The sequence below is a fragment of the Musa acuminata genome, chromosome BXJ3-8 (genome assembly GCF_036884655.1).
Source record: "Musa acuminata AAA Group cultivar baxijiao chromosome BXJ3-8, Cavendish_Baxijiao_AAA, whole genome shotgun sequence".
Classification (NCBI taxonomy): domain Eukaryota; kingdom Viridiplantae; phylum Streptophyta; class Magnoliopsida; order Zingiberales; family Musaceae; genus Musa; species Musa acuminata.
Window position 1 is genome coordinate 37,842,106 of NC_088356.1, and position 24,364 is coordinate 37,866,469.

Sequence of the window (24,364 nt, forward strand, 5' to 3'; positions counted from 1 at the left end):
CCAGTGCTATCATGATAGTAACTAATAATAATAATAATAATAATAATTAAAGAAGTTGAATTGGCTTAATAAAAGTTGAAATTAATTTATGGTAAGTGTAATTTAGTTAATTTTTGATTAATTAATTTATAATAAGTCAATTGAAACTTTTATAGAATTATTATGATATGATTCTAAGATGATTAGTATTATTTTTAAAATAAATTATGATAATTAATTATCAAATTTTGAGAATATAATAAAGGAGAGGAGGATGGGGGAGAAAGAATAGAGAAAAAGAAGGGAGAGAAGATGAAGGAGTAAAGGAGTAAAGAAGATAAAAAGATATTGAAACAAAAAGAAATGGAAGAGGAGGATAAGAAACTTGTCCAACCAATTGGATAGAAAAATACCTAAAAAAAAATATATATTGTGGGCATCATGCATAATCGATCGATCAATTCAGGAAGCCATTAGCTTACACGAAACCCCATCGAATGAATGGAGGAGTTCATCATTGATTGTGATTGATTGATAAGATACGGATATCTTTTATGTTGGTACTCCATTGATTGTGACCCTCTGCCATCCACATTTCAAAGGAAGGATGATGACACATATAATGACTAACATGTGAGCTATACTTCTTCCACGAAAAGAGGGTACTTTTCTCACTGTTAATATATATATATATATATATATATATATATATATATATATATATATATATATATAAGAAGAGTGTAAGGAGAAAGCAGTGAAGAGCAATACAAGTTATGATTATATGGAAGAAAGAGAAGAGTGTAAGAAGAAATCAGTGAAGAGCTAACTAATTCAAGAAAGGTTTTGATGAATTCGAGGATTCCACAAAATGTGATAACCAATTAGCACATTTGCAGGGATAATTGGTAATAGATCTTTTTATTGTTTGATGAATTGGTGAGAGAAGTGGATGACAACAAACAGATGCACACAAACACTTGAAAAGTTGAACCAAATAGAGACACAGTAGATAGAATGATGAGATGTTACTTTGTGATATGTATGAGATATTAAAGTTTGATGGCTTAAAGATAAGATTGAGTACATTGATTTTTTTTTAATATTATATTAGTAAAAGTTTTATGTATTGAATATATATATTTAAGTCAAAACTAATAAATTGTATTGGGATAATTTGATCTTAAACTTAATATTATCTCCCCCTTGCTAATATAAAATTTGACATCCCAACACAAGAAAGGAGTGCAACTGTGTAAGAGAAGAGTACATGAAGCAACTTGCACCAGATGTAGACACAGTGGGGCCACATGTTGGGGCCCAGAATGTCAAGTTGCTATCCAAAATATGGTGACATGTACTGGAAAAAGTATAGTACAGGAGAATAAAACAAGCTGCATGTACTGCGGCATTGATCAGTGTACTGCAGAGATGCATTTGGGAGTACAGTGACAGCAAGCAGAGTGGATGACTGCATGCAATTCATGCCACTGGATAGGTATTACAATGGATCAAATCTTTTAGATGTGGTGTCATTTCCTCATTTAGATTGAATTTTGATATCCTTTGATCAGGTTGAAAATGGCTTAAGTCAGAAATTTAGGTCTTTAATAATATAGATAAATTATATATATATATATATATATATATATATATATATATATATATATATATACATCACTATCAGATCAATATTCCAAATATAAAATTTATTGAACTAGAAGTTTTGAATTCTCACTCTAAAATAAATCGAAATCGAGTACACCATCACCAAACTATGGTTTAGGTTTAGGTGGTGTATGTATATGGTAGTTTATATGGTTCAATTTCATGAAATTCATAACTACTTAATTAAGAAAATTTCTGCTATTTGCATCTATTTGACCTGTTCAAATCAAGCTTTAAAAAATCCTTAATAGAGATGGGTTTCAATAGAAAAGTAAGTCCTCTAATTTTAAATATCTAAATAATTAGTTGGGTTCATGTTCAGATAAAATTCATCCTGAGTGGCAATGTAATTGGTCATCCCTCTCCTCAGGTCAGAGCATGTTCACATTGTTAGATCAACATTTCTCCTATTCCACACTCCCCAGGATGCTTTTCCATGTTGCTAAAGCTACAAAAGCTCATATTCCATCAGTACTACCAGAACCAACATCAAGCTGGGCAGATCATTGTCACTGAAGCCTTCTCTAAAGAATAGTTTTCCCAGCATAGCCTTAAAGATGCCTCAAAATTATGTCTCAACTGCAATTCTTGGAGTAGAAAGTGCATCATAAATTGGCAGCAACAAGTCTCTCAAGCATCCCACAATTTTTTACTCTGAAGAGGAAGAACTATATTAATTCAAAACTCTAATACAGGGTATGACATGCTCCTCGGAGCACAAAACTTGACCAGGTTCTGTAGGCCAAGAGTCTCACCAAACACTGGAAGATTTGGAGGTTGTCGCAAAACGTGCCACTAATTAGCACTCGTGCTTCCCTCCTGTACACAATTCATCACTTCCCATGATGGTTGATTGGTTGTTCCCTCCACATTTTAAACATATCTTAAATGTGAATAGAAATATCAACGAAAAGGAAGGTTGCCAAGTAAACCTTACATGATAAGACAACCATCAGCTTACATGATAGTATTGTCTTCAAGCAATATGATCCATCAGCTTGAAAGCATATCTATGCGCTTTAAACAAGAAATGAGAAAATAATCTACAACAATTAATCTCGAAAGGCAGACTGAAAGATGAAGAATGCTGTAAGAAGGCCCACTGTTGCTGCAACAACCAATGCTAGAGTAGGCAATGGTGTCTTAAACCCAAAGTTCTGCAGACCAAAAATAATTATTATTTGTTAGCATTCATCATGATTTAGATCCTGCAACAAGGGATAAAAAGAATATCAATGCAATATAAACAAGATAAGAAAAAAGAATCTACAAACGATTAATCTCGAGAGGCAGACTGAAAGATGAAGAATGCTGTAAGAACTCCAACTAGTGCTGTAACAACCAATGCTAAAGTAGGCAATGGTGTCAAAAACCCAAAGTTCTGCAAAATAAAAATAGTTATCATTTATTAGAATTCATCAAGATTTAGATACTGCAACAAGGGATGCTCTGGCATGCCAGGCGCATCAGTTGAAAGGAAGCAATAAGTTCAAGTTTAGACAAAGTCACGAAGAGTATGCACACATTCTTGCCAAGACTAGACAAATTAACCATCTGTTGTTTTGTTGCTGACTCAACTAAATGTTTGGATTATTCAAGTATGAAAAGAATAAGAGAAACTTAATCTGATCACCTGTGATTTTATGTACTAAACTACGCTGACCAAGTTAAGGTAACCTGAGTATGTCTAAAGCGTTGACAGACTAAGCCCTTAACCGTAATGTCCTTAATCTCCAACAAATGCTATTAACTCTGTCATAGCCTCTGCATATTGTCCTGATGCTGCAGTAATATGTCCAAAGTGATTAAGACTCCTACTTATATGTTGGATATGTTACTTTGCAACAATTAACAACACCAAATCAGATGCACGAGAAATTACATGGTCTGCCAAGGAATACGCAGGTTCAATTACTGCAGACCCTATTTCAGGACTCAGAACCTGAACCAACATCAAGCGGAACCTTATTTGTAATTAGCTCCATATATCATTATTAAAAAAGGACCGAAAGTTAAACTGAAAAACCAACTTGTTTTTCTTCCTTAGTTCCTTCTTGACACTATCTGTCTTTTTCCACATGCTCTTTGCATGACGACAATCGTTAAAAAGATGTTGAAAAAAAATTACATGTGAAAAATGATGATGAATAGTATTCTAATGTCAAGGAATGATGACAGTCACTAAATAATAATTATTTAAATGGTTATACTTAATTTTCCATTTTTTAAGACTAAATCAATTTTTAGGACTTTTTTAAGTGAATGTTTCTAACCCCCTAAGTTCAAGTACGGTGAAGTTGGAGGATAAGTATCTACAAATCTTCTATAAGGTCTTAATCAGATTTATTGATACAAGATGACCAAGTATACACATTCAATCATCTTAGATAAACATAATTCTTTTCTACATTCCAAATTTGTCTTGGACAAATAAGCAATAGAAAACATATGAAAACACCTCAATAATTTATATTGAAATATTACAAGAACTAAAGCAACAATAAATTATTCAGGATAAAAAAGTCGTTGCATGATACATAAGCTGTTGCCTGATACATCAAATTACCAAATGTGAAATTTCAAGACTACCTCATCCAAAGAAATTTAAACTATCACAGGGAAGTATATATATAATGTGCAACAATTGATATAGAACATCACTTAGGGACCTAGTACAGTGCTACAATACTAGCACATGAAGTACTACTACATGATAGCTGTAGCAATTTACACATGATATCTTGCATAACTCAATATTTTAGACCATATTTATAGGTGTCCTTGTCTGAATACAAATCGATCCAGATTTACAGGGAAGGAAATAGGTGTGCCAATTGGTTGGTAAATTTTGATATGTCAATAATGTCCTCTTTTCTTTGCAAGGGTGTTTGACCTGAGCCATCGTATGCTTTTATGTGTGCCGATCCCCAGAGCACAGATTGTATTAGACATAAAAGTATTTTAGATCAGTCTTGAATCCATACCTCTAGAAGTCCTTTCCCTGTTGATATTTCGACTGTGATTGCTGTTGCAAACCCAACCATAGCAAGGCGACCCAACCACACATCCAATCCGCTACTCTCCTTTGTTCCCTGCTCACACCTTATGGAAACAGATGTTCTTTGATGATTAACTTTCTTTCTCTGAGATGTCACCCAAAAGACTGCATGTAAAATTCTTTGCAACATTAGAAATAGCAAGAAGTTATCAGTGAGCCAATTCTTGGTTGTTGAAAGGTTGAGAGCAGCAAATAAGATAAAAAAAGACGGAATCATATTAATTTAGCCTCCCATGTCGAACCCTAATAAGAATCATACCATAAATTCAGAACCCAATTTGGCCTATCTAACGCCCGAAACCAGAGAAATCAAAGCAAAATCGATTATTTTTTTTAACCAAGGGTTGACTACCACCGGGAGAGCCGCGCGTGAAGGAAGAAACGAGCCGGGAAGCGTCGGTGGAGGAGGGCGACCGATGCAGTGCACGAGGTCTGGAGGCAGCAGCGGCACCTGCAGAACGCAAACGGGTCGCGTTAAATCCCTTCAGTACCACATTGGAACAGTCGAGAAGGGCGGAGAACAAGAAGAGAGAGAGAGAGAGAGAGAGTAGGTGACATGGTGGCAAGAGGCAGGGCGGAGAGGAGGCCACGAGGAGAGATTGGACGGCGGCGGCGGCCATCAGAACGGGAGCCGCAGCTACTCAAACACCTCGAACGCTTAGCTATCTGCGGCGGAACGCGGTCTCTTTGTTCCGGTTTTATCTTGTCATCCTCGTTTCTCCACCACTCAAAGACCGCTGATTTTGTTTCGTTTCGGAGTTATATCTGGTGTTATATTCATGTTGTGTCCGATCCGCTACAGAAACCGTTTTGAGCTAAAATGAAATCTTATTCTTTTGATATCCATTTGAACAATATCACAAAAATCAAATGCTCCGATTATAACAAATATATACGATATGAATAAAAATTAAATATAAAATTAGAAAATACCGAAGACACGTAAGCATTATCCTAACTGTATTCGTGGGCCCCACCTTATACATCCAACGTTATACCCAACCATATACGATCGTGAAGAAAGTTTTGACACCAAATGAAATGAATAAAGAACTTCCCGTTTCATCTCATTTCTTATTTTTCAATTTTTTCTATAAATTTATCATATTTTTGCATTAAAAATATAACAGAATTGGTTGGAGAGCTCATAAATAAACCTCTTTCACAACTGATGGAGATGGTGGGAAAATTAAAAAAAAAGAAATAAATTATGAGAAAAATAAAGGAAGAAGAAAATAAAGATATTCATCTCATTTTCAAAGTCTCATCACTATCAGACTCATTGAAGATTATTTAGATGGTTTCCCATTAGACGATTACCTGAGCTGAGGAATGTTTATGTACCTCTGGATTTTTTTAAAGATTATATATATAATTTTTATTCATATTATATATTTCGATCTAATTGAAGTATGGATTTTACTATTATTATTTAAATAATATTTTCATCATATTTTATAATATAAAAAATTTAATAGTATGCAGAAATCAGTTTTTTGGGCCTTTTTTATTTTGCTTCAAAATCAAAATTAGGAAAAAGTAAATATAACAGACTAGTCGACTGTAAATAACGGCCGTTATTTTCACTAATCGATATATCGGCAAGGAAAATAACGGCGTCATCAAAAGGCGGGAGGATGAGGCCTTCTTCATCCCGTCTGTTGGGTCCTCTGCGCCATGGCATCCACTGTGCTGACCGCTTCCTCCATCGTACCCCACGGGGCGGCGCACCTCTCGTCTGCCGCCACCAGACGAAGGGGGCGGTGCGTCGCGTCTTCGTCATCGCCGCCGTCGGCCACGAGGCGGACCGCCTCCATCGCCCTTCTCTCTCTCCTCTGCGGCTCCTCCGCCCATCCCGACGGTGCGCCCACTTCCCCATCCTTCTCCTAACCCCGCCGCTTTATTCGAGCCCAAATACTGCTAATCTTCTCCTCCCTTTGTTTCATCGCAGGTGCTGATGCGGTCAACCTCTTTGATAAGTACGTGAAGCGGTAAGCTCATCCCTTCCAAGATAATTCGCATATGGATTGGATGGCGAAGCATTTTTTTCATTAGGTCTTCATCATTCTTGAATCAGTATCAGATTTATTCCCCTCAGAATGGGAAATTGTTACAAAAAATTCGTTTCTTTGCTCTAATTATTTGTTTTTATTCTTTCGGCAACGATAATAGGAAGAAATTGGATCCATTAGAGGCGTATATACCCGCTGTTCTCCTGAGTCGAGCGCAATTTGAGGACTTGGGTAATGCCTGCAAATCCTCCGTTGCTAATTCTCTTAATGTTATTCTGTTCTGTGGATATAGTTGTGTTGGTTGGATCAAAATGCAAGATTCCTCTCCCTGTGACTATTTGACCTTCAGAGATAACAGTAATGTTTTCAGGCAATATTTTTTGTTCAAGCAGAATTTTGGTTATTTCTTTTGTGTAGTTGGAAAGTGAATTGCCAAATTATATCTTGTTTGTATATTTTCTTACTCTTCCATTATTTGAACAGAGAAATCTTTGGATACAAAGCAGCCAAATTATGATATGAGTAGATTTATGTTGCGCTCTGGTCCAGCAGGATCTCTACGCTTGAATATTAGAGCAGTAAGTGGTTGTAATATTTTCACCTTAGTCACTGATAACTTTATTGTGTTGATAAATAGTGCTACAGTTTTCAAGACTGGCGATCATGTTAAGTAGTTTTTTTTTTTTTTTTCTTATATTTGATACTTTTGTGAAATTAAATGTGATTCTTTTAATCAAGTGTTTATGATTTATGCCATTTTTAATCCATATCTGTTTGGTACACATAAAGTGGAGATTGTTGAGTAAAAACTTGCATGATTGTAACATGAAAGATCTAACAATAAAAAAGGTGCTTTGTTTTCATCCGGAATTTCACTTGGAAAGTATCTTAGGGCAGTGATCACAGCATTTATATATATATATATATATATATATATATATATATATATATATATATATATATGGAACAATAACAATTAAAAAATAAAAAATAAAGAGCAGATCATATATAAAGCCATCCATTGTTTCTCATAAGAACATTCACTTTTTCATGATTATGAGATCTGTCTTCTCCCCTGCATCATTCCCCTACCTATCCTTCATTCTTTTTCTTCCTCATGTCAAGCTCACCACACTTTTTGTTTCTATTATTTGTATTGAGTTATGGCTGTGAAACATGTAAAACTAAAAAAAAGTTAAATTAATTGATTTCTATTTTTACAAGTATCATGAAGTGAATGATGCTAAATATGTCCTAATACAATGTAATTATCTGCTATAAAGCTTCAAGGAGGATGAACAAGTCAAATGATTTGGTTTCTACACATTGGTCAAACAAGAAAAGAAAGAATTCATAAAAATGCAGTGTTAAAGTTTTTTTTTTTTTTACTATTGATAGTCCAAGATGAGAAGAATGTCCAAGAGGACAACTAGGTCTGATCCTTCTGATTGCAGATAGTATGTAGTTTCCTGCTAATTATATAGTCTATTTAACTGGACAATAAAAGAAATCCATCTGAAAGTGTTTTTGTGTTTCTTGTATGTGGCAGTTCTCACATGACCTGAATTCCTTCTAGCTTTGAATATTATCTTGGGAATTATAGGTGGCACAATATGCAGCTGAGGATGGCAATGGAAAAGCAGCTTCTGATGCTGTTGAGCAATGCCTAAGGTTAGTTAGATTGGCCTTCACAACATCTAATTGATCAAAATTCAGCTGTCCTTGGAACTTCTCGGCCATCGAGGTAGTTGTTCCTTTCACTGATTCTCTTCACTTTCAGGGGCTTGGAGGATCTTGACTCACTGTTGCTGCAAGCAATAAGAAATAATCCAACAGCTTCAGTAGAATCCATGAAGAGCAAACTCGATACCGTTTTGGGAGCCTTGGACAGGTACTGAAAATTTCCCTTTGATGAGCAACAGGATCCCAATCTTGTAGTAAGATTCTCCCATCATCCAAATTTTGTGGCTCATGACTTGATCCATGGAACAATTTGTCTACTTGTTAATAGCATGACCACCTCTTCTACTGATTATAGTCCAACCCCCAATCGTGAAGCATGAAAAAGTTAAGAAAAGAATGAACAGCTATTTACAGAAAATGGATTTATAATCTGACAAAAAGGTTGATTTCTTCTTGCAGCCTATTGCAAACTGTTCCATCCAAGGTGCTGGATAAAGGAAAGGCCATTGCAGAGGCTTATAGGATTCCAGGTTACCAGAATGATAAAGGTCCACCTGAGGATTTGGACCCGGAGGTGAAAAACCTGGAAGCCCTTCTTTGAGTGACATAAGCCTCCTCTACTGTGTTCCATTTTCTTCAAAGGAAGCATTTGCTTTATAGAGTGACCAAATGATCAGGTTTCTATCCACATCACCAACAAAACATCTGTAAATGAGCATTCCTCCAACATATCATTGTCATTGCTAATGCATGCTTAGTTATATACACTGATATGTTTGGGATTAGTGTACCCAATTATAAAGTGTGTGTGAATGTTGTGTTGGCATGGTAGACATTCTTTGTTTTGTAATTGACTAAGCTTTCCTTATATATACATATACATATACATATATACATATACATATATATATATATATACATATTATATATATATATATATATATATATATATAATGTGATTTAAGGATATATTGTACCTAACCAGATAATCAATGTATCAAATAATCATATTAAACTTAAACTTCTGTTGACTATGACTTAAAGATAATTAGTATAAAATATCATCACATCCTTTACTTTTAGATTCGTGAATTATAAAATATATAATTTATAACACATGCATACATATTTAAAAGGGCGAATTCTAAAAAAAAAAATTAGTTTTAAGAAATTGCCACATAGAGCTCTAACTTTTCAAAATGACAAAATAACTCTCCAACAACTTTTATCTTTTTTCCTTAAAACTGGTTATCTTCTCTCCCATTAAAAGTTGAATATTCTCTTTTCACCTTTTTTTTAAACAAACTCATACAATTAAACAGATTCAACTGATCAAAAACTTGAACAAGTTCAAAATAAATTATATTAAATAATTTATTGATATATCAATTTATATTATTTAAAATAATATATAAATATATTAAATTATTATAAAAAATAAAAAAAATTAAAACTAAATTATATAACTATAAAGTAAAGAGTAATATAATAATATATATTAAAATAATATAAACTTTTAAAAACCGTTTAAGATACGTAAAAATAATTTTGAAAGTTCTATAACACCATTATTTTTTATTTTAAGTTTTTAAAATAGTTTATTTACTAATTTTGGACCTTAAAAAGTTAAATTTATATAATAAAAACAAAAAAAGTATAATAAATAAATTTAAAAATATAAATTAAATATTTGAATTGGGCCTAGATAGACATATATCATTTTTTTTATTTTATAGAATTTTTAACATTTTTTATTTATTCAGAATATGAATAATTTATGTTTTTTTATTTTCTCTATTTTTATTTCCAACAAAACATGATGGATCTATAGAATATTATTTGATATTTGAGCTTCTAAATAGATGAACAACCCTATGGGAAAAATTTGGTCCAAAAAAATTAAGCCTTGATATCCGATATACTATTTTTGGGGTCAAATAAAAAATAGTACATCACAAACAACGAGTGATCCGAATGCTTTAAATTTTTTTTAAAAATATTATATTGGACTCAGATGAACATCTATCATTTTTTTAATTTATAATTTTTTGATATTGTTCTAATTTATTCAAAATTTGAACTCTTTATGATTTTTTTTCATTTCCACCGAAATATATTGGATCCATGCAATATTTTTTAATATTTGAGCTCCTAAATATATGGACAATCTATGGTAAAAATTTAGTCCAAAAATATTAAGCCTTGAAATATAATATACTATTTTTATGGTCAAATTAAAAATAATATATTGCATACAAGGACCGGTCTAAATGCTCTAAAATTTTCATGAAATGTTTGAATTAGACCCATATGGATATCTAACACTGATTTTCTATTTTAGATATTTTTATCAATATTTTTTTTATTTATTTAGAATCTACATAATATATAATTTTTTTACTTTCTCTATTTTTTTTATTTCCTCCAAAATATGATGGATCCCTACAATATTTTTTTATATTTGAGCTTTTAAATAGATGAACAACTTACGATAAGAATTTAGTCTAAAAAAATTAAGCCATGATATCCGATACACTATTTTTTGGGTCAAACCAAAAAATAGTGTGTTGCATATAAGAACGGATCTAAATACTTTGAAATTTTTAGAAAACCATTGTATTACAACCAGATGTACGTCTATCACTTTTTTTTTTCTAATTTAAATTTTTTATTTATTCAAATTTAAATAATTTGTATTTTTTATTTTCCCTATGTTTTTTCATTTCCATCAAAATAAGCTGGATCCATACAATATTTTTTGACATTTAAGATTTTAAATATATGAACAACCCATGTTAAAATTTTGGTCCAAAAATATTAAGCTCTAAAATATGATATATCGTTTTTATGGTTAAATAAAAAAATAGTATATAGCATACAATGATGGATTCAAATGCTCTAGAATTTTTATAAAAAGTTTGAATTGAACTTATATGGACATATATCATTAATTTTTTATTTTAGAGAATTTTTTTTGTTTTTTATTTATTCAAAATCTAAACAGTTTGTAGTTTTCCTATTTTCTCTATTTTTTATTTCCTCCAAAACATGTTGGATCCATGCAATATTTTTCAATATTTGAGCTTCTAAATAAATATATGACAAATTATGATAAAATTTTGGTCTAAAAAATTGAACTCTTGGTATAGGATACACTATTTTAAAGGTATATCACATATAAGAACTAGTCAAAATGTTCTAAAATTTTTATGAAAGCTTTGATTTGGACTCAGATGGACATTCATTATCTGTTTTCTAATTTAGACATTTTTTTAATATTTTTATTTATTGAGTAGTCTATAGTTTTCCTATTTTACCTTTTTTATTTTTACCAAAACATGATGGATCCATATAATATTTTTTAACATTTGGGATTTTAAATAGATAGACAACCTATGATAAAAATTTGGTCTAAAAAAATTAAGCTCTGATATCTGATATATTATTTTTGATTAAATCAATTATTAGTGTATCGCATATAATGACCGATTCAAATACTCTAAAATTTTTAGAGAGGCTTTAAATTAGAGTCAGATGGACATCTATCATATTTTTTCTAATTTAGATTTTTTTAACTTAATAAAATTAAAAAATAGTGTATTTGATACGAGGATTGTTCAAAATGCTATGAAATTTTTATAAAACCTTCATGTGACACCAGATTGACATTCATGGCACATTTCTTATTTTATTATTTTTTGATATTTTAAGCATCTGAATAGTTTAAAATTTTCCTTTTTTAAAATTTTACTTACCATAAAAATATGACATATCCAAGTAATGGTTTTTAATATTTGATCTTTTAAATAGGTGAAAAACTTATTCTAAAAATTTGGTTCACAAACTTATTATTTTATTACTTTACTTTATAGTTATCTTTTAAATTTATTGATTATATTTTTTATTACTTTTTATGATTTGATATATTTTAATATATTTATTATTTTGAATAATATAATAGTAATAATAATAATAATAATTCACTAATAGGGTAAGACTCTATATTTTTTTGACATTTTCTGTATAAATTTAACCTTTTAAGGTTCAAAATTAATAAACTATTTAAAAAAAACTTTAAAATAAAAAAATAGTCCTTTTGAATTTATTTTCATGTTTTAATTTTTAAATTTTAAATTTAAACTATATAAATATTATTATTATTATTATTATATTACTTTTGACTTTATAGTTAGATAAATTTGTTTTAATTTTATCATTTTTAAATATTTATTTATTATTTTTAGCATAATTTTTTTGAACCGATTGAAGTTTTTAGATGATTGAATTGAGTTCGTTTGAGAGCAAATAATAGTTTTTAAGGAGAGAAAAGATAAATGTTATTGGAGGGATACTTTTATCATTTAAAAAATTTATGGCTCTCTGTACAAATTTTTGGAATTGGAACACTTTGCGAGAATTTTTTAAAACTAAAGATGCTCTACGATAATTCACCCTATTTAATAAATAAATAAATAAATTTTAAAAATATATAGTAAAGAATAAAGAAAAAAATTCAAAAATAAAAAATTCTTGAAAGATTAATGGATGAATTCTTGAAAAAAAAATTGCAAACTTTGATTTTCTCTAATAGAGCAATTGAAAAATTCTCAATTAGTATCCTTGTCTTTTTAAATGATATGAATCATACCCTTTAAGAATAGGGCAAAAACATTGTATAAAATTATAACAATTTTTTTTTAATTTAGAGATTTTTTGATATTTTTAATTTTTCAAAAACTAAGTGGTTTTTTTATTTTCTCTATCTTTTTTCTAGTTCCACCAAAACATGATAGATTCATGGAATAATTTTTTGTATTTTAACTTTTAAATATGTCCCTAAACCATGATAAAAATTTGATATATGATACCATGATATACGATACCATGGGTTTAGTTGAATATAAAAATTTGACCTCAAGGACTGTTTCAAATGCTATGAAATTTTTAGAAAAGCTTTCGGTGGAAAGCAGAACCTCTATCATAAATGTTCTAATTTAGAGAATTTTTAATATTTTATATTAATTCAAAATCTAAACAGCTTAGTGTTTTCCTATTTTCTCAATCTTTTTTATATTTTCACCAAAACATGATGTATCCATATAATATTTTTTAACATCTGAGCTTTTAAATATATCCCAAAGTTATGTTATAAATTTGGTCTAGAAAAATCAACTCATGATATTGGATATCTTGATTTTGGTTGGATATAAAAAAAATTAGTAATATTTTAAATTTTTAGAAATTTTAAATTCTATGAAAGTTTTAGAAAAACTTTCAGTTGAAACCAAATGGACCACTATCATAATTTTCTAATTTAGAGATTTTTTGATATTTTATAATTAATTTAAACTTTAAATAATTTAATTTTTTTTATTTTATTTTTTTTTATTTCCATCAAAACAGGATGAATCCATGAAATATTTTTTGATATTTTTTATTCTAAATATATCTCAAACCTATAGTGAAAATTTGGTAAAAAAAATAACTCTTGATATGCAATGCTTTTATTTTGGTTGAACCTAAAAAATCAGAGTATCAACCTAAAAAAATAGTCTAAATGCTATGAATTTTTTGTAAAAGCTTTCAGTTGAAACTAGATGGACCTTTATCATAATTTTTTTAATTTAAAATTTTATATGTTATATTTTTTTTATTTAGCCAGAATCTGTTAGTTTGATGTTATTTCTATTTTGTCCATATTTTTCTTATTTTTACTAAAACATGATGAATCCATACCATGTTTTCATATTTCCTATTTCCACCAAACAATTACAATAGTCTATCGACATATTTTATTTTCAGAATTTGATTTTGATTTGATCCCAAAACCTTTGTATTCATATATTACAATTCTAACTAACCAAACTTCCATTATAATTATCATTGCATATAACTATTGTGATACAAGTGAGAATTCACATAATTGATTATTATGTCCAAATTATTGGTACCTTGAACATTTATTTTTTTTTAATTATTATTTATTAATTTAATTCTTGCTTTATTTCTTCTCTCAGTCTATACCATGCTTCTCGGATGTAATACGATATGATCATATTCTTATTATATCCAATACTATTTACTTCTTATACGAAAAATTTTATTGTTGTAGATCTTTTTTATAGTGTCAATGTTATAAAATTCTTCACAAAATAAATATGGATTAACACTCATATCTAATAGCAACTATTACACGAGAACAATCAATTCTCAAAAACATCAAAACACCGACATGAACAATTTCATTTTTCCAAATCTACTACAACCGTTTTAAAGGATATCTAATTCAGTATGAATATGTGGAAAGATATTATAGTATCGATGTTTGTCATTTGCCTTGGCAAGTTAATCCTCTATAATACTTGTCATAATTTATTTTAAATTAATAATCATTTCACGATAAATATAAAATCATTTAGTAACTTTTGTTATTATCATTTCAACTATAAATGTAATAGGTAAGCCACAAATATCCTTGAGTAATGAATTTATATTTTTTAATATTTTTGTTGTCAATATTATATAATGATGGCTAGGGAAAAATACAGAAACTCATTTCTCCTTATTAATTTCAAATATTTATAAGAAACTATTTATGTGATTTTTTTTCAACTTTTGCATACATTTGTGAAACTTGTACATAGTATGGGCTTTAATAACAACTGAAAATAACTTTATAATCTCTCTATCTTGAACATTGGTGCTAAGATTTTTTGATAAATAAACCATGTAATAACCATGAAATGCGATGATCTCCTTCACAACTAAATTTTTTTTAGATTTTTTTAGATTTTGATCACCAATAATGGTCAAATTTTTATATCCTATAATATATATTCTCAATTGATGCAAAAACCACTCTCATGAATCTCTACATTCAATATCTATCACAATAAATATAATTGGAAATAAGTTATTATAATTATCAGTAGTTATAGCAAACATCAAAGTACTAGGATATATTTTTTGATAGATATGTAGTATTAATACCAAACACAGGTTGCATCTATAATCTAAAACTTTGAAGGCAAGCTCTAAAAGTTCAAAATATTTTTTAAAAAATAATTTTATGATAAAATTATCATTTAAACATAAGTTTCATAGTCACCATGAAACCTTATCAAATGCAATCTCCCATGCAAAATAATCCTTTTTGTATGATACAATAACTTCAAACTTTTTTTAAATATTGTTAATAATCATCTTTGGAGTATAATTAATATTTATGATCTTTGATTTGATTTACAGTAAAAGAACTATTATATTTCTTATAATCCTTCTTTAATATTAATACGCTATATTTATGATCTTTATAAAACTTAATAATTTTAAAACGGTTAGTTTCGAGCTTTATATTGTACTTTTATATTATAACTTCTAGTTACAATATGTTTGATTTTAAAGTTTCTTTGAATTATCTTGAAATATCTATACAAAGGTATTATTATTAGATTTGAGTCAGCACTAAGAGGGGGGGTGAATTAGTGCAACGAATAAAAACAACGTCGGTTCAAAAATCTCGTTTCGACAATATGAGTTTAATTTGAAAGCGTATGGAAGAGTGTAATGAGAAAGTAAAGAAAGTAAGATAATTTGCAGTGAAGGTAAATTGCACAAATAGAAATATAAACCAAGTTTTATAGTGGTTCTGTCGTCGTGACCTACATCCATTCCCGATTCCTCTTCCGTCGAGGCCACTAGCATCCTTTAGTGGTCTTCCTTTAATAGGCAAAGACCAACTACCTTCTTACAACTCTATTCTTCTTTTGATAGGCTCAAGAGAGAACCTTTACACCCTCACTACCTCCTCTCTTAAACTTTACTAACACTTGGAGTTTGAGAGGAGTTCTCACAAGATTACAACAGCGTTTTCTTCTTTTTTTGGTCTCAATTCTTATGTATATTAACCAGAGATGAGAAGGGCATTTATAGGTCTCAAGTGAATTCAAACTTAGAGCATAAAAGTATCTTATCCCCGGTTTTCATAGTACTAGCGGTACCACCACCAGTGCTGGGTGGTACCATCGCTTGCAGCACTAACAATGGGCGGTACCACCACCCAGTCTGACATAGTCTTGAAGACTGTGCCACCGACAGTTTCACTAGTTTGGGTCACTGTTTATGCCTTTCACTTGGCCTAACACGGTCCAAACTTGGGCCCAACTGACCCCTAATTGAGTTGGCCTAATTCCAACCTAATTATACCTAAAACTTACTTTGATCTAGATAATTATTATAAAGCTTGAATCAAATGTTGTTCGATGCTTCGTCCGATTCTTCGGCGCATCGTCCTCTCTTGCAACCTATTGCCCAATCGGCCAGTTGACCTCTGCAACTCCAATTTTCTTAGCGTAATTTCTACTCTTCTTGGCCCGAACCCATAGCCCGAAGCCTTCTACCGACACATCGATCGATCCTCCAGCTCGACGTCCAATCTTCTGACATGTTCCACTCCGACCTAACATGATTCTTCCTGCTTTAATTATCTCTCCCTAATCGAAGCTTCCTACGTCACTCAAAACATAGATTAGATCATAAATACATTAATTGATTTTTTCATCAAAATCCGAGATTCAACAATCTCCCCTTTTTTTTATGATGACAAGTAATTGATGATGAAGTTTAAACTAAACTCCCCCTATCAATATATCATATTAATAGAACTCTTGAATTCAAAAATCCAAACAACATATCATCATAAAATCATGTATAATCCAAATTTCAATATATCATTCTATACATGATCATCATCATACCTTCTCCCCCTTTGTCAGAAACAAAAAGAAGAAGTACAACTATCAAGTTTTAGAGATATATAAATTTTACAACATACAAGCTAGCAACAATTTTGAGTTATGCAAGTTTGCAAATTTTACTTCTTGAGATAGGCAAGATCTTTTGCTTCTCTTGAGATTGCAAGCTAGCAATTCTTGGTGTTGTTCAAGATAGCAAGTTCTTTCTTCTCTTTTGAAAATTGCAAGCTAGCAATTTTGCTTCCTAGCAAGTTTTTCTCTTTGCAATTTGTAAGTTAGCAAATTTAGCAAGTATTACATCATATTAGAACATGCAAGCTAGCAAATTTTATATCATTTTAGAGCATACAAGCTAGCAAAGTTTACACATATGAAAGTTAGAAAAATTTTACATCTTTTGAGATATGCAAGATAGCCTAATTTTGTTTTTGCATCTTTTTTAAATGTGTAACTTAGCAAACATTTCTTCTCTTGAGATTTACAAGATAGCGCTTCTTATTTCTCTTTTGAGATGAGCAAGTTAGCAAGTTTTGCTCCCCTTTGTCATTGTCAAATAGAAGGGAAGAATATAATGTTGTAATTCTTTTCCCTTTACGCCAATTTTTATATCATGGCAAAGATAAATAACAAGGATGAATTTACATTAATATTTCAATAAAAAATCAAGTCATGAATGTCAAAAGGTCATATATCATTTTTGACAAATTTCTTCTTTTGTAAATAGAAAGAATGATAGGAAACGATCTTGATTTAAAAAGAACACTCAACTCATAAAAATCAAGAAATCAAGATCATAATCTGAAAAATGTATAAGATGAGTTTATGTATTTGGGAGATTTAAGTTTATCATTCAAGCACTTTTTTTTTGTTCTCTTTTGCAATGTGCAAGCTAACATTTTTCTTTTTCTTTTACAATAATGATTCAATCATATCATATCATGAGATATACAAATCATAAATATTTCAAATCATGATGGTATTAAAATGTCAAATTACATCACATCCTATCATGCATGAGCATGACTTCTCATTTGTATGCATCAACATAATATCATAAGTATTTCATACTTAATTTCATATCATCACATGAAGAATATCAATAAAACTTAATTGGGTGATGAGATATACACTTCATGAATATAAGAGAGTCATGAACTAAATTTTAAATTATGAATATAAAAAAATCAAGAGAAAAATTATGATTCTTTTTTGGATGACTCAAATAGCGAAAAGAAGAATCATAGTAAATAGCAAAAAAAAAAAAAAGAATCATGGGAGTTCAAAAATAAAATCTTGATTCATAGAAAGATTTCAAGTATCAATATCGAGAATTCAAGATCATGATATAGATAAAGACATTCCTATCGCAAAAGGAGTCATGAGAGAACACATAAAGGATATCGATTCATGTATAATATCTCTCGATTCATTATAAATCATAAAAAAATTATAATTCTGAAAAATCATGACTCATTTAGAAAAAAATTCTTCTTTAGTAAACGACAAAAAGAAACATAGCAATGATACCGATCATGATTCATTTGGATAATAGATAGTAAAAAGAAACATCGAGGATAAAAGATCTCGATTCATATAGAATAATTTTCAAATTATAAATATCAAGAAATTAAGATAAAAATCATGATTAGATAAAACTCTTCCATATTAAAATCATCAAATCATCAAAATCACTTTCAAGAGATTCAAATGACATAAATAGATTTATTAATTTCTTATTTAAAAATTGATAAGATAGAGAAAATTTTAAAACACATTCCTTTTTTAGTTGTTTCAATTCATGTGATTGATTTCATACAAGCATGTCCTTGTCCCTTTTTCTGCCAAATCAAAACATAATTCATTGTTTAAAATGAAAGTGTAATATTTATCACAAAAATCATTAAAGTCAATAAATCATAAAAATCATTATGTATAACTTTAAAATCTCATGCATATAATAAAATCATCAAGCATGGTATCAAATCTTTTAATATTTTCATTAAATCATTACATCATTATACATCATTAAATCATCAAAATTGATTTCATCATTCATAAAGCATTTTCAATCAAAATTATTTTGTTTATTGTAGTTATGTATTTTTCTTTTTAAATAAATCCAACTTTTCATGCTTAGTGCTAGGAGTTAACATGTAATTTTTATGCTCAAAATTTTAATTATATATATAATTTTTCTAAACTAATTTAAAAATAACTCATGAAATGTATCAAGTAATTTCAAAGTAAACTGGGGTTTTGGTTACCTCGTCGTCGAAAGTCATTAAGGCATAGTTCGCCACCTTGTCTTTGTTGGTTTGCTTCTCGTCATCGGATGAGCTCAATTCGTCCTAAGCCACATTGAATACTTTTTTCTTCTTTGGCAGTTTCTTTTTTTTAAGTTTATTTTTACTTTTTGATTTGTGTTTTAAGAACTTTTTAAGTTTTATTGTGAAAAGTTTAAGGTCATCATCATCATCACTTAAGTTATCACTAAGTGGTATTCTATTGTTCGAAGTACCAAATCCTTCTTATTTTTTGGAAGGTAGTTCTCATATTTATCATGTTTAATACAAGTCATTCATAGGTCATCAAAAACCCAATAAGTTCATTAAGTGAAAATTAATTCAAATCCTTCGCTTCTTGTATTACGGTTACTTTCGAATCTCAATTTTTAGAAAGAGATATTAGAATCTTGTTTACAAGTTCAAGATTAGAAAAAGATTTACCAAGTACCTTTAAACTATTGACGACATCCATAAAACGGGCGTACATATCAACAATAGTTTCACTTGGTTCCATTCGAAATAATTCAAAATCATATATCAAAAGATTTATTCTAGACTCTTTTAATCTATTCACGCCTTCATGAGTTACTTCTAGTGTATTGTAAATATCAAAAGTCGTTTCACAAATAAACACTCGATTGAACTTATTTTTATCTAAAGCGCAAAACAAGGCAGTCATAGCCTTAACATTTAAAAAGGAAGTCTTCTCCAAATCATTCTAATCGTTCATTGGTGGAAGAGAAGTCTTTTGAAATCTGTTTTCAATGATATTCCATAAATTCAAATCTAAAGAAAGCAAGAAAATTTTCATTCGAGTTTTTTAATATATGTAGTCTGTCATATTGAATATAGGAGGACGAATGAAAGAGTGACTCTCTTGAAATCCAAAAAGAGTCATTTCTCTTGGGTGTTAAATCAAAGGAGAAAGAACATAGCTCTGATACCAACTATTAGGATTGAGTCGGCACTAGGGGGTGCATTAGTGCAACAGATAAAAACAACGTCGGTTCAAAAATCTCGTTCGATAAAATCATTTCGACAAAGTGAGTTTAACTTAAAAGTGTACGGAAGAGTGTAATAAGAAAGTAAAGCAAGTAAGGCAATTTGCAGTAAAGGTAAATTTCACAAATAGAAATGTAAACCGAGTTTTATAGTGGTTCGGTCATCATAACCTACATCCACTCCCAATTTCTCTTCCGTCGAGGCCACCGACATCCACTAGCGGTCTTTCTTCAATAGGCGAAGACCAACCATATTCTTACAACTCTATTCTCTTTTTGACAGGATCAAGAGAGAACCTTTACACCCCCACTACCTCCTCTCTTAAACTTTACTAACACTTAGAGTTTGAGAGGAGTTATCATAAGATTTCAACAACATTTTCTTCTTTTTTTGCTCTTAATTCTTGTGTATGTTAACCAGAGATAAGAGGGGCATTTATATGCCTCAAGTGGATTCAAACTTGAAGCATATAAGTGTATCGTCCTTGGTTTTTTGGGTACTAGTAGTACCAACGCTAGTGGGTGGTACCATCGCTTGGAGCACTGACATTGGGTGGTACCACAACGTAGTCTGGCGGTACCACCGCTTGATATAGTCTCGGAGACTATGTCATCGATGGTTCCACTAGTTTGGGTCACTATTTAAGCCTTTCACTTGGCCCAACATAATCCAAACTTGGATGAAATTGGCCCCTAATTGAGTTGACCCAATTCCAACTCACTTATACCTAAAACATACTTCGATCTAGACAATTATTACAAAGTTTGAATCAAATATTATCTGACATGTCATTGGTTCATCGACGCTTTGTCTGATTCTTCAACGCATCATCCTCTCTTGCGGCCTATTGTTCAATCGGCTAGTTGACCTCCGTAACTCCGATTTCCTTATAGCAATTTTCACTCTTCTTGGCCCGATGCCCGAACCCATAGCTCGAAGCCTTATGCCAATACATCAACCGATCCTCCGGATCGATGTACAATCTTCTGACATGTTCCACTCTGGCCCAACATGATTCTTCCTACTTTAATTTTCTCTCCCTGATCGAAGCTTCCTATGTCACTCAAAATGCAGATCAGATCATAAACACATCAATTAATTTCATCATCAAAATCTGAGATTCAATAATTATTTGGATTATAAAATAGTATATATAAAAAATACATAATAAAGTAATTTTAAGTGCTTCATGATAGCATACATAACCAACAAATAACATAAGAAGTGGTATGTTTAACAGAATCATCTTCGATACACTCGTATTCAACAAACACTTAGTTCAATATTATCGTATATATCCTCACTTAAAATAATTCACTCATAAACAATATCTAATGCATCATAATTATTAGGATTAGTGTCACCTTCAATTTTTTCTTATATTATTTCTTTAGCCAATTCATTTTGAAAGATATTATCACTATCATCATTTTGATCATAACAAAATAAGTCATTCGAGTCTATGGTACGAGTGCTAAACCAGAACTATTTAATATGTAATACCTTACTTTTAGTTGCATCTATACCTTACATGTCTAACTAAGGTATGATACCATATTTCTTTCTTTTATATGACTACTATTAATATAAATGCAACAAAAGGTATGGAATCTTAAAAGGCAAAATATGAAATGATAGGGTTTTTCTATATAAAATTATAATATTTAACTAAAAAAGAAAATTCAAACATAGCATGTCCAACTAGTTCTATCTAACATAATATAGCACGTCCAAAATTTTATATACGAAATGCCCATAGGTCATTGTTCATATATATTCTAGCATCAACTTGCATATATATTCACTTCCCTACCTAATCACTTGAGTGAGGTGGTAGTATCCATATATACAAAATAGGGTCTATAGTGAGTGATCACTAAATAAGTATAAGCTCTTATAGCTTTAATCAAGTGAGCAACATTATGTCATATATATAATATTTCAAAATAATTAGGGTTAAGGTTCATTTTAGTCCATGTGGTTTTGGTCATGGACCACTTAAGCGCTTATGGTTTACTCGAGTTTAAAATAGCCCATATATTTTAAAAAATATAGCATATAATCCCCTCCCGTTAAGTCTGAATTAATAGATATTAGAATCTACTTATATCACATGTTGACTCATAATAAACAATGATATAATGACACATGTAATTTATATTTTAAAAAGAAGGTTTATTTTAGCCCTTGTGATTTTGGTCATAGACTACTTAAGCCCTTATAGTTTTATTTATATCTAAAATAACCCCTATATTTTTAAAAATATAGCATATAAGTCTCTCCCGTAAAGTTTGAGTTAACAGATATTAGAGTATGCTTACATGACATACTGACTCACAATAAATCGTTAATATAATGGTATATATAATTTAAGTTAAAAAAAAAGTCTAACTTATTGATGAAGAGGAAGACAGAGGTCGTAGAGGCGGACGAAGATGAAGAGACAAAGATAGGAGAGGTCGGAGGTGGAGTTGAGGGAGAGCTAGACCACTATGTCGTAAGCACAATGGGTGGGGGCACATGAGAGGATGAAGTGGGAGGGAATGAAAACAAAGATGCCTAAGAGGAAGAGGAGGGACCAGGAGATCATTGAATATCTAGCATTAGACTGGTCGACACACATCTACCTGAGGTAGGACCGAAAGTTTCTAAGCTTGTCGTTAGCACGGGAGAGGTTACGTGCATATGATGCCTTGCTAGGTAGGAGCGGCTCAGTGCTATTACTAGTGATCACTTTTATGACGATGTCTCCTCTTGCCATTGATGGTAGTCTTAATTTTTTTAATTTAAATTACACGTGTTATTATATTAATGATTTATTGTGAGTCAGTATGCCACATAAGCAAACTTTAATATTTATATACTATGTTTTTAAAAATATAGAGATTATTTTAGATATGAGCAAAACCATAAGAGCTTAAGTGGTCCATGATCAAAACCATAAGCGTTAAAATAGATTTTTTTAAAAAATAAAAAAATATTATTATATTAATAGTTTATTAAGAGTCAGCATGTCATGTAAGTAGACTTTAATGTCTGTTAACTCAGACATGATGGGAGGGGCTTATATGTTATATTTTTGAAAATATATGGATTATTTTAGATACGAGTAAACCATAAGGGCTTAAGTGGTCCATGACGAAAACCATGGGAGTTAAAATGGACCTTAATCCAAATAATTAGCATAAGATATTTAACCCTACATAGAGCATGCACAAAATAAGAACGTAAAACTCTATATCGAAATAATTCGAAATGATTCGAAATGCTTATATGCACATGAAGGAAATATGGCAATTCATGAACTTCTACACCCCATATTATAATATATACGTGCACTCTCACACTGCATATCATCGTAATATATATATACACTCCTACACCATATGTCATAATATATACGTGCACTCCCATATCGCATGTCATAATATATACATGTACTCCCACACCACACATTATAATATATACATGCACTCATACACCACACATCATAATACATACATGCACTCCCAATACCACATGTTATAATATATACATACACTTCTACATTACATGTAATCATATATCCATGCAAGATATTTTTATCATAATTCATATATTTTTATACTTACAAAGTATATACATTTTCATTTAGCTCATGACAAGCTCATAATGATCATATCATTTGAATTATACTAGCAAATAAATTATGCATATGATAATATAAATGGCCATTATTTTGTAGTGATTAAACCTATATTTACCTGATTGAACTAAAAAATATGATGCTACTGAAAGACCATATTTCTTAATGATCAAGTGTGCTAGGGAGCGATACACTTATCAAACTATGAGCATATGGTTATGAGATATGTTAATTAATAACCATACCTCTCGAATTGTAATAATAATTCATTATAATAATCCATAGAAAAAGTTTGATAA

General features: G+C 30.3%; 2 protein-coding genes across 3 annotated transcripts; one reads left to right on the forward strand and one right to left on the reverse strand.

Moving 5' to 3' along the window:
- Positions 1-2,550: 2,550 nt before the first annotated feature.
- On the reverse strand, positions 2,551-5,420 carry LOC135644346 (stress enhanced protein 1, chloroplastic-like). 2 transcript variants are annotated; one of them, XM_065161831.1, is made up of 5 exons: positions 5,262-5,420; positions 5,061-5,156; positions 4,632-4,810; positions 2,922-3,028; positions 2,551-2,804 (listed from the first exon to the last, which is right to left on the reverse strand). In XM_065161831.1, the coding sequence occupies exons 1-4, from the start codon at positions 5,323-5,325 to the stop codon at positions 2,924-2,926; spliced, it is 444 nt and encodes a 147-aa protein (XP_065017903.1). In that variant the 5' UTR covers positions 5,326-5,420; the 3' UTR covers positions 2,551-2,804; positions 2,922-2,923. The 2 variants fall into 2 exon arrangements, with proteins under 2 accessions (XP_065017903.1, XP_065017902.1); XM_065161830.1 differs by having other exon boundaries at positions 2,918-3,028.
- Positions 5,421-6,355: 935 nt separating this feature from the next.
- Positions 6,356-9,233, forward strand: LOC103994776 (uncharacterized). Its single transcript, XM_009415211.3, has 7 exons — positions 6,356-6,566; positions 6,657-6,696; positions 6,878-6,948; positions 7,201-7,295; positions 8,321-8,388; positions 8,498-8,608; positions 8,860-9,233. Exons 1-7 carry the CDS (start codon positions 6,383-6,385, stop codon positions 8,999-9,001), a joined length of 711 nt encoding a protein of 236 aa, XP_009413486.2. The 5' UTR covers positions 6,356-6,382; the 3' UTR covers positions 9,002-9,233.
- The last annotated feature ends 15,131 nt before the right edge of the window (positions 9,234-24,364 follow it).

What these genes read in the sequence shown, in the direction of transcription:
- LOC135644346 (XM_065161831.1), bottom strand. Translation starts at nt 5,325, where the DNA reads ATGGCCGCCGCCGCCGTCCAATCTCTCCTCGTGGCCTCCTCTCCGCCC. An exon ending in GCCCTGCCTCTTGCCACCAT is followed by an intron (nt 5,157 to 5,261) that starts GTCACCTACTCT and finishes TGCGTTCTGCAG; the next exon opens with GTGCCGCTGCTGCCTCCAGA. An exon ending in CTTCACGCGCGGCTCTCCCG is followed by an intron (nt 4,811 to 5,060) that starts GTGGTAGTCAAC and finishes TTTTACATGCAG; the next exon opens with TCTTTTGGGTGACATCTCAG.
- LOC103994776 (XM_009415211.3), top strand. Translation starts at nt 6,383, where the DNA reads ATGGCATCCACTGTGCTGACCGCTTCCTCCATCGTACCCCACGGGGCG. An exon ending in AGCGCAATTTGAGGACTTGG is followed by an intron (nt 6,949 to 7,200) that starts GTAATGCCTGCA and finishes TTATTTGAACAG; the next exon opens with AGAAATCTTTGGATACAAAG. An exon ending in GCTGTTGAGCAATGCCTAAG is followed by an intron (nt 8,389 to 8,497) that starts GTTAGTTAGATT and finishes CTTCACTTTCAG; the next exon opens with GGGCTTGGAGGATCTTGACT.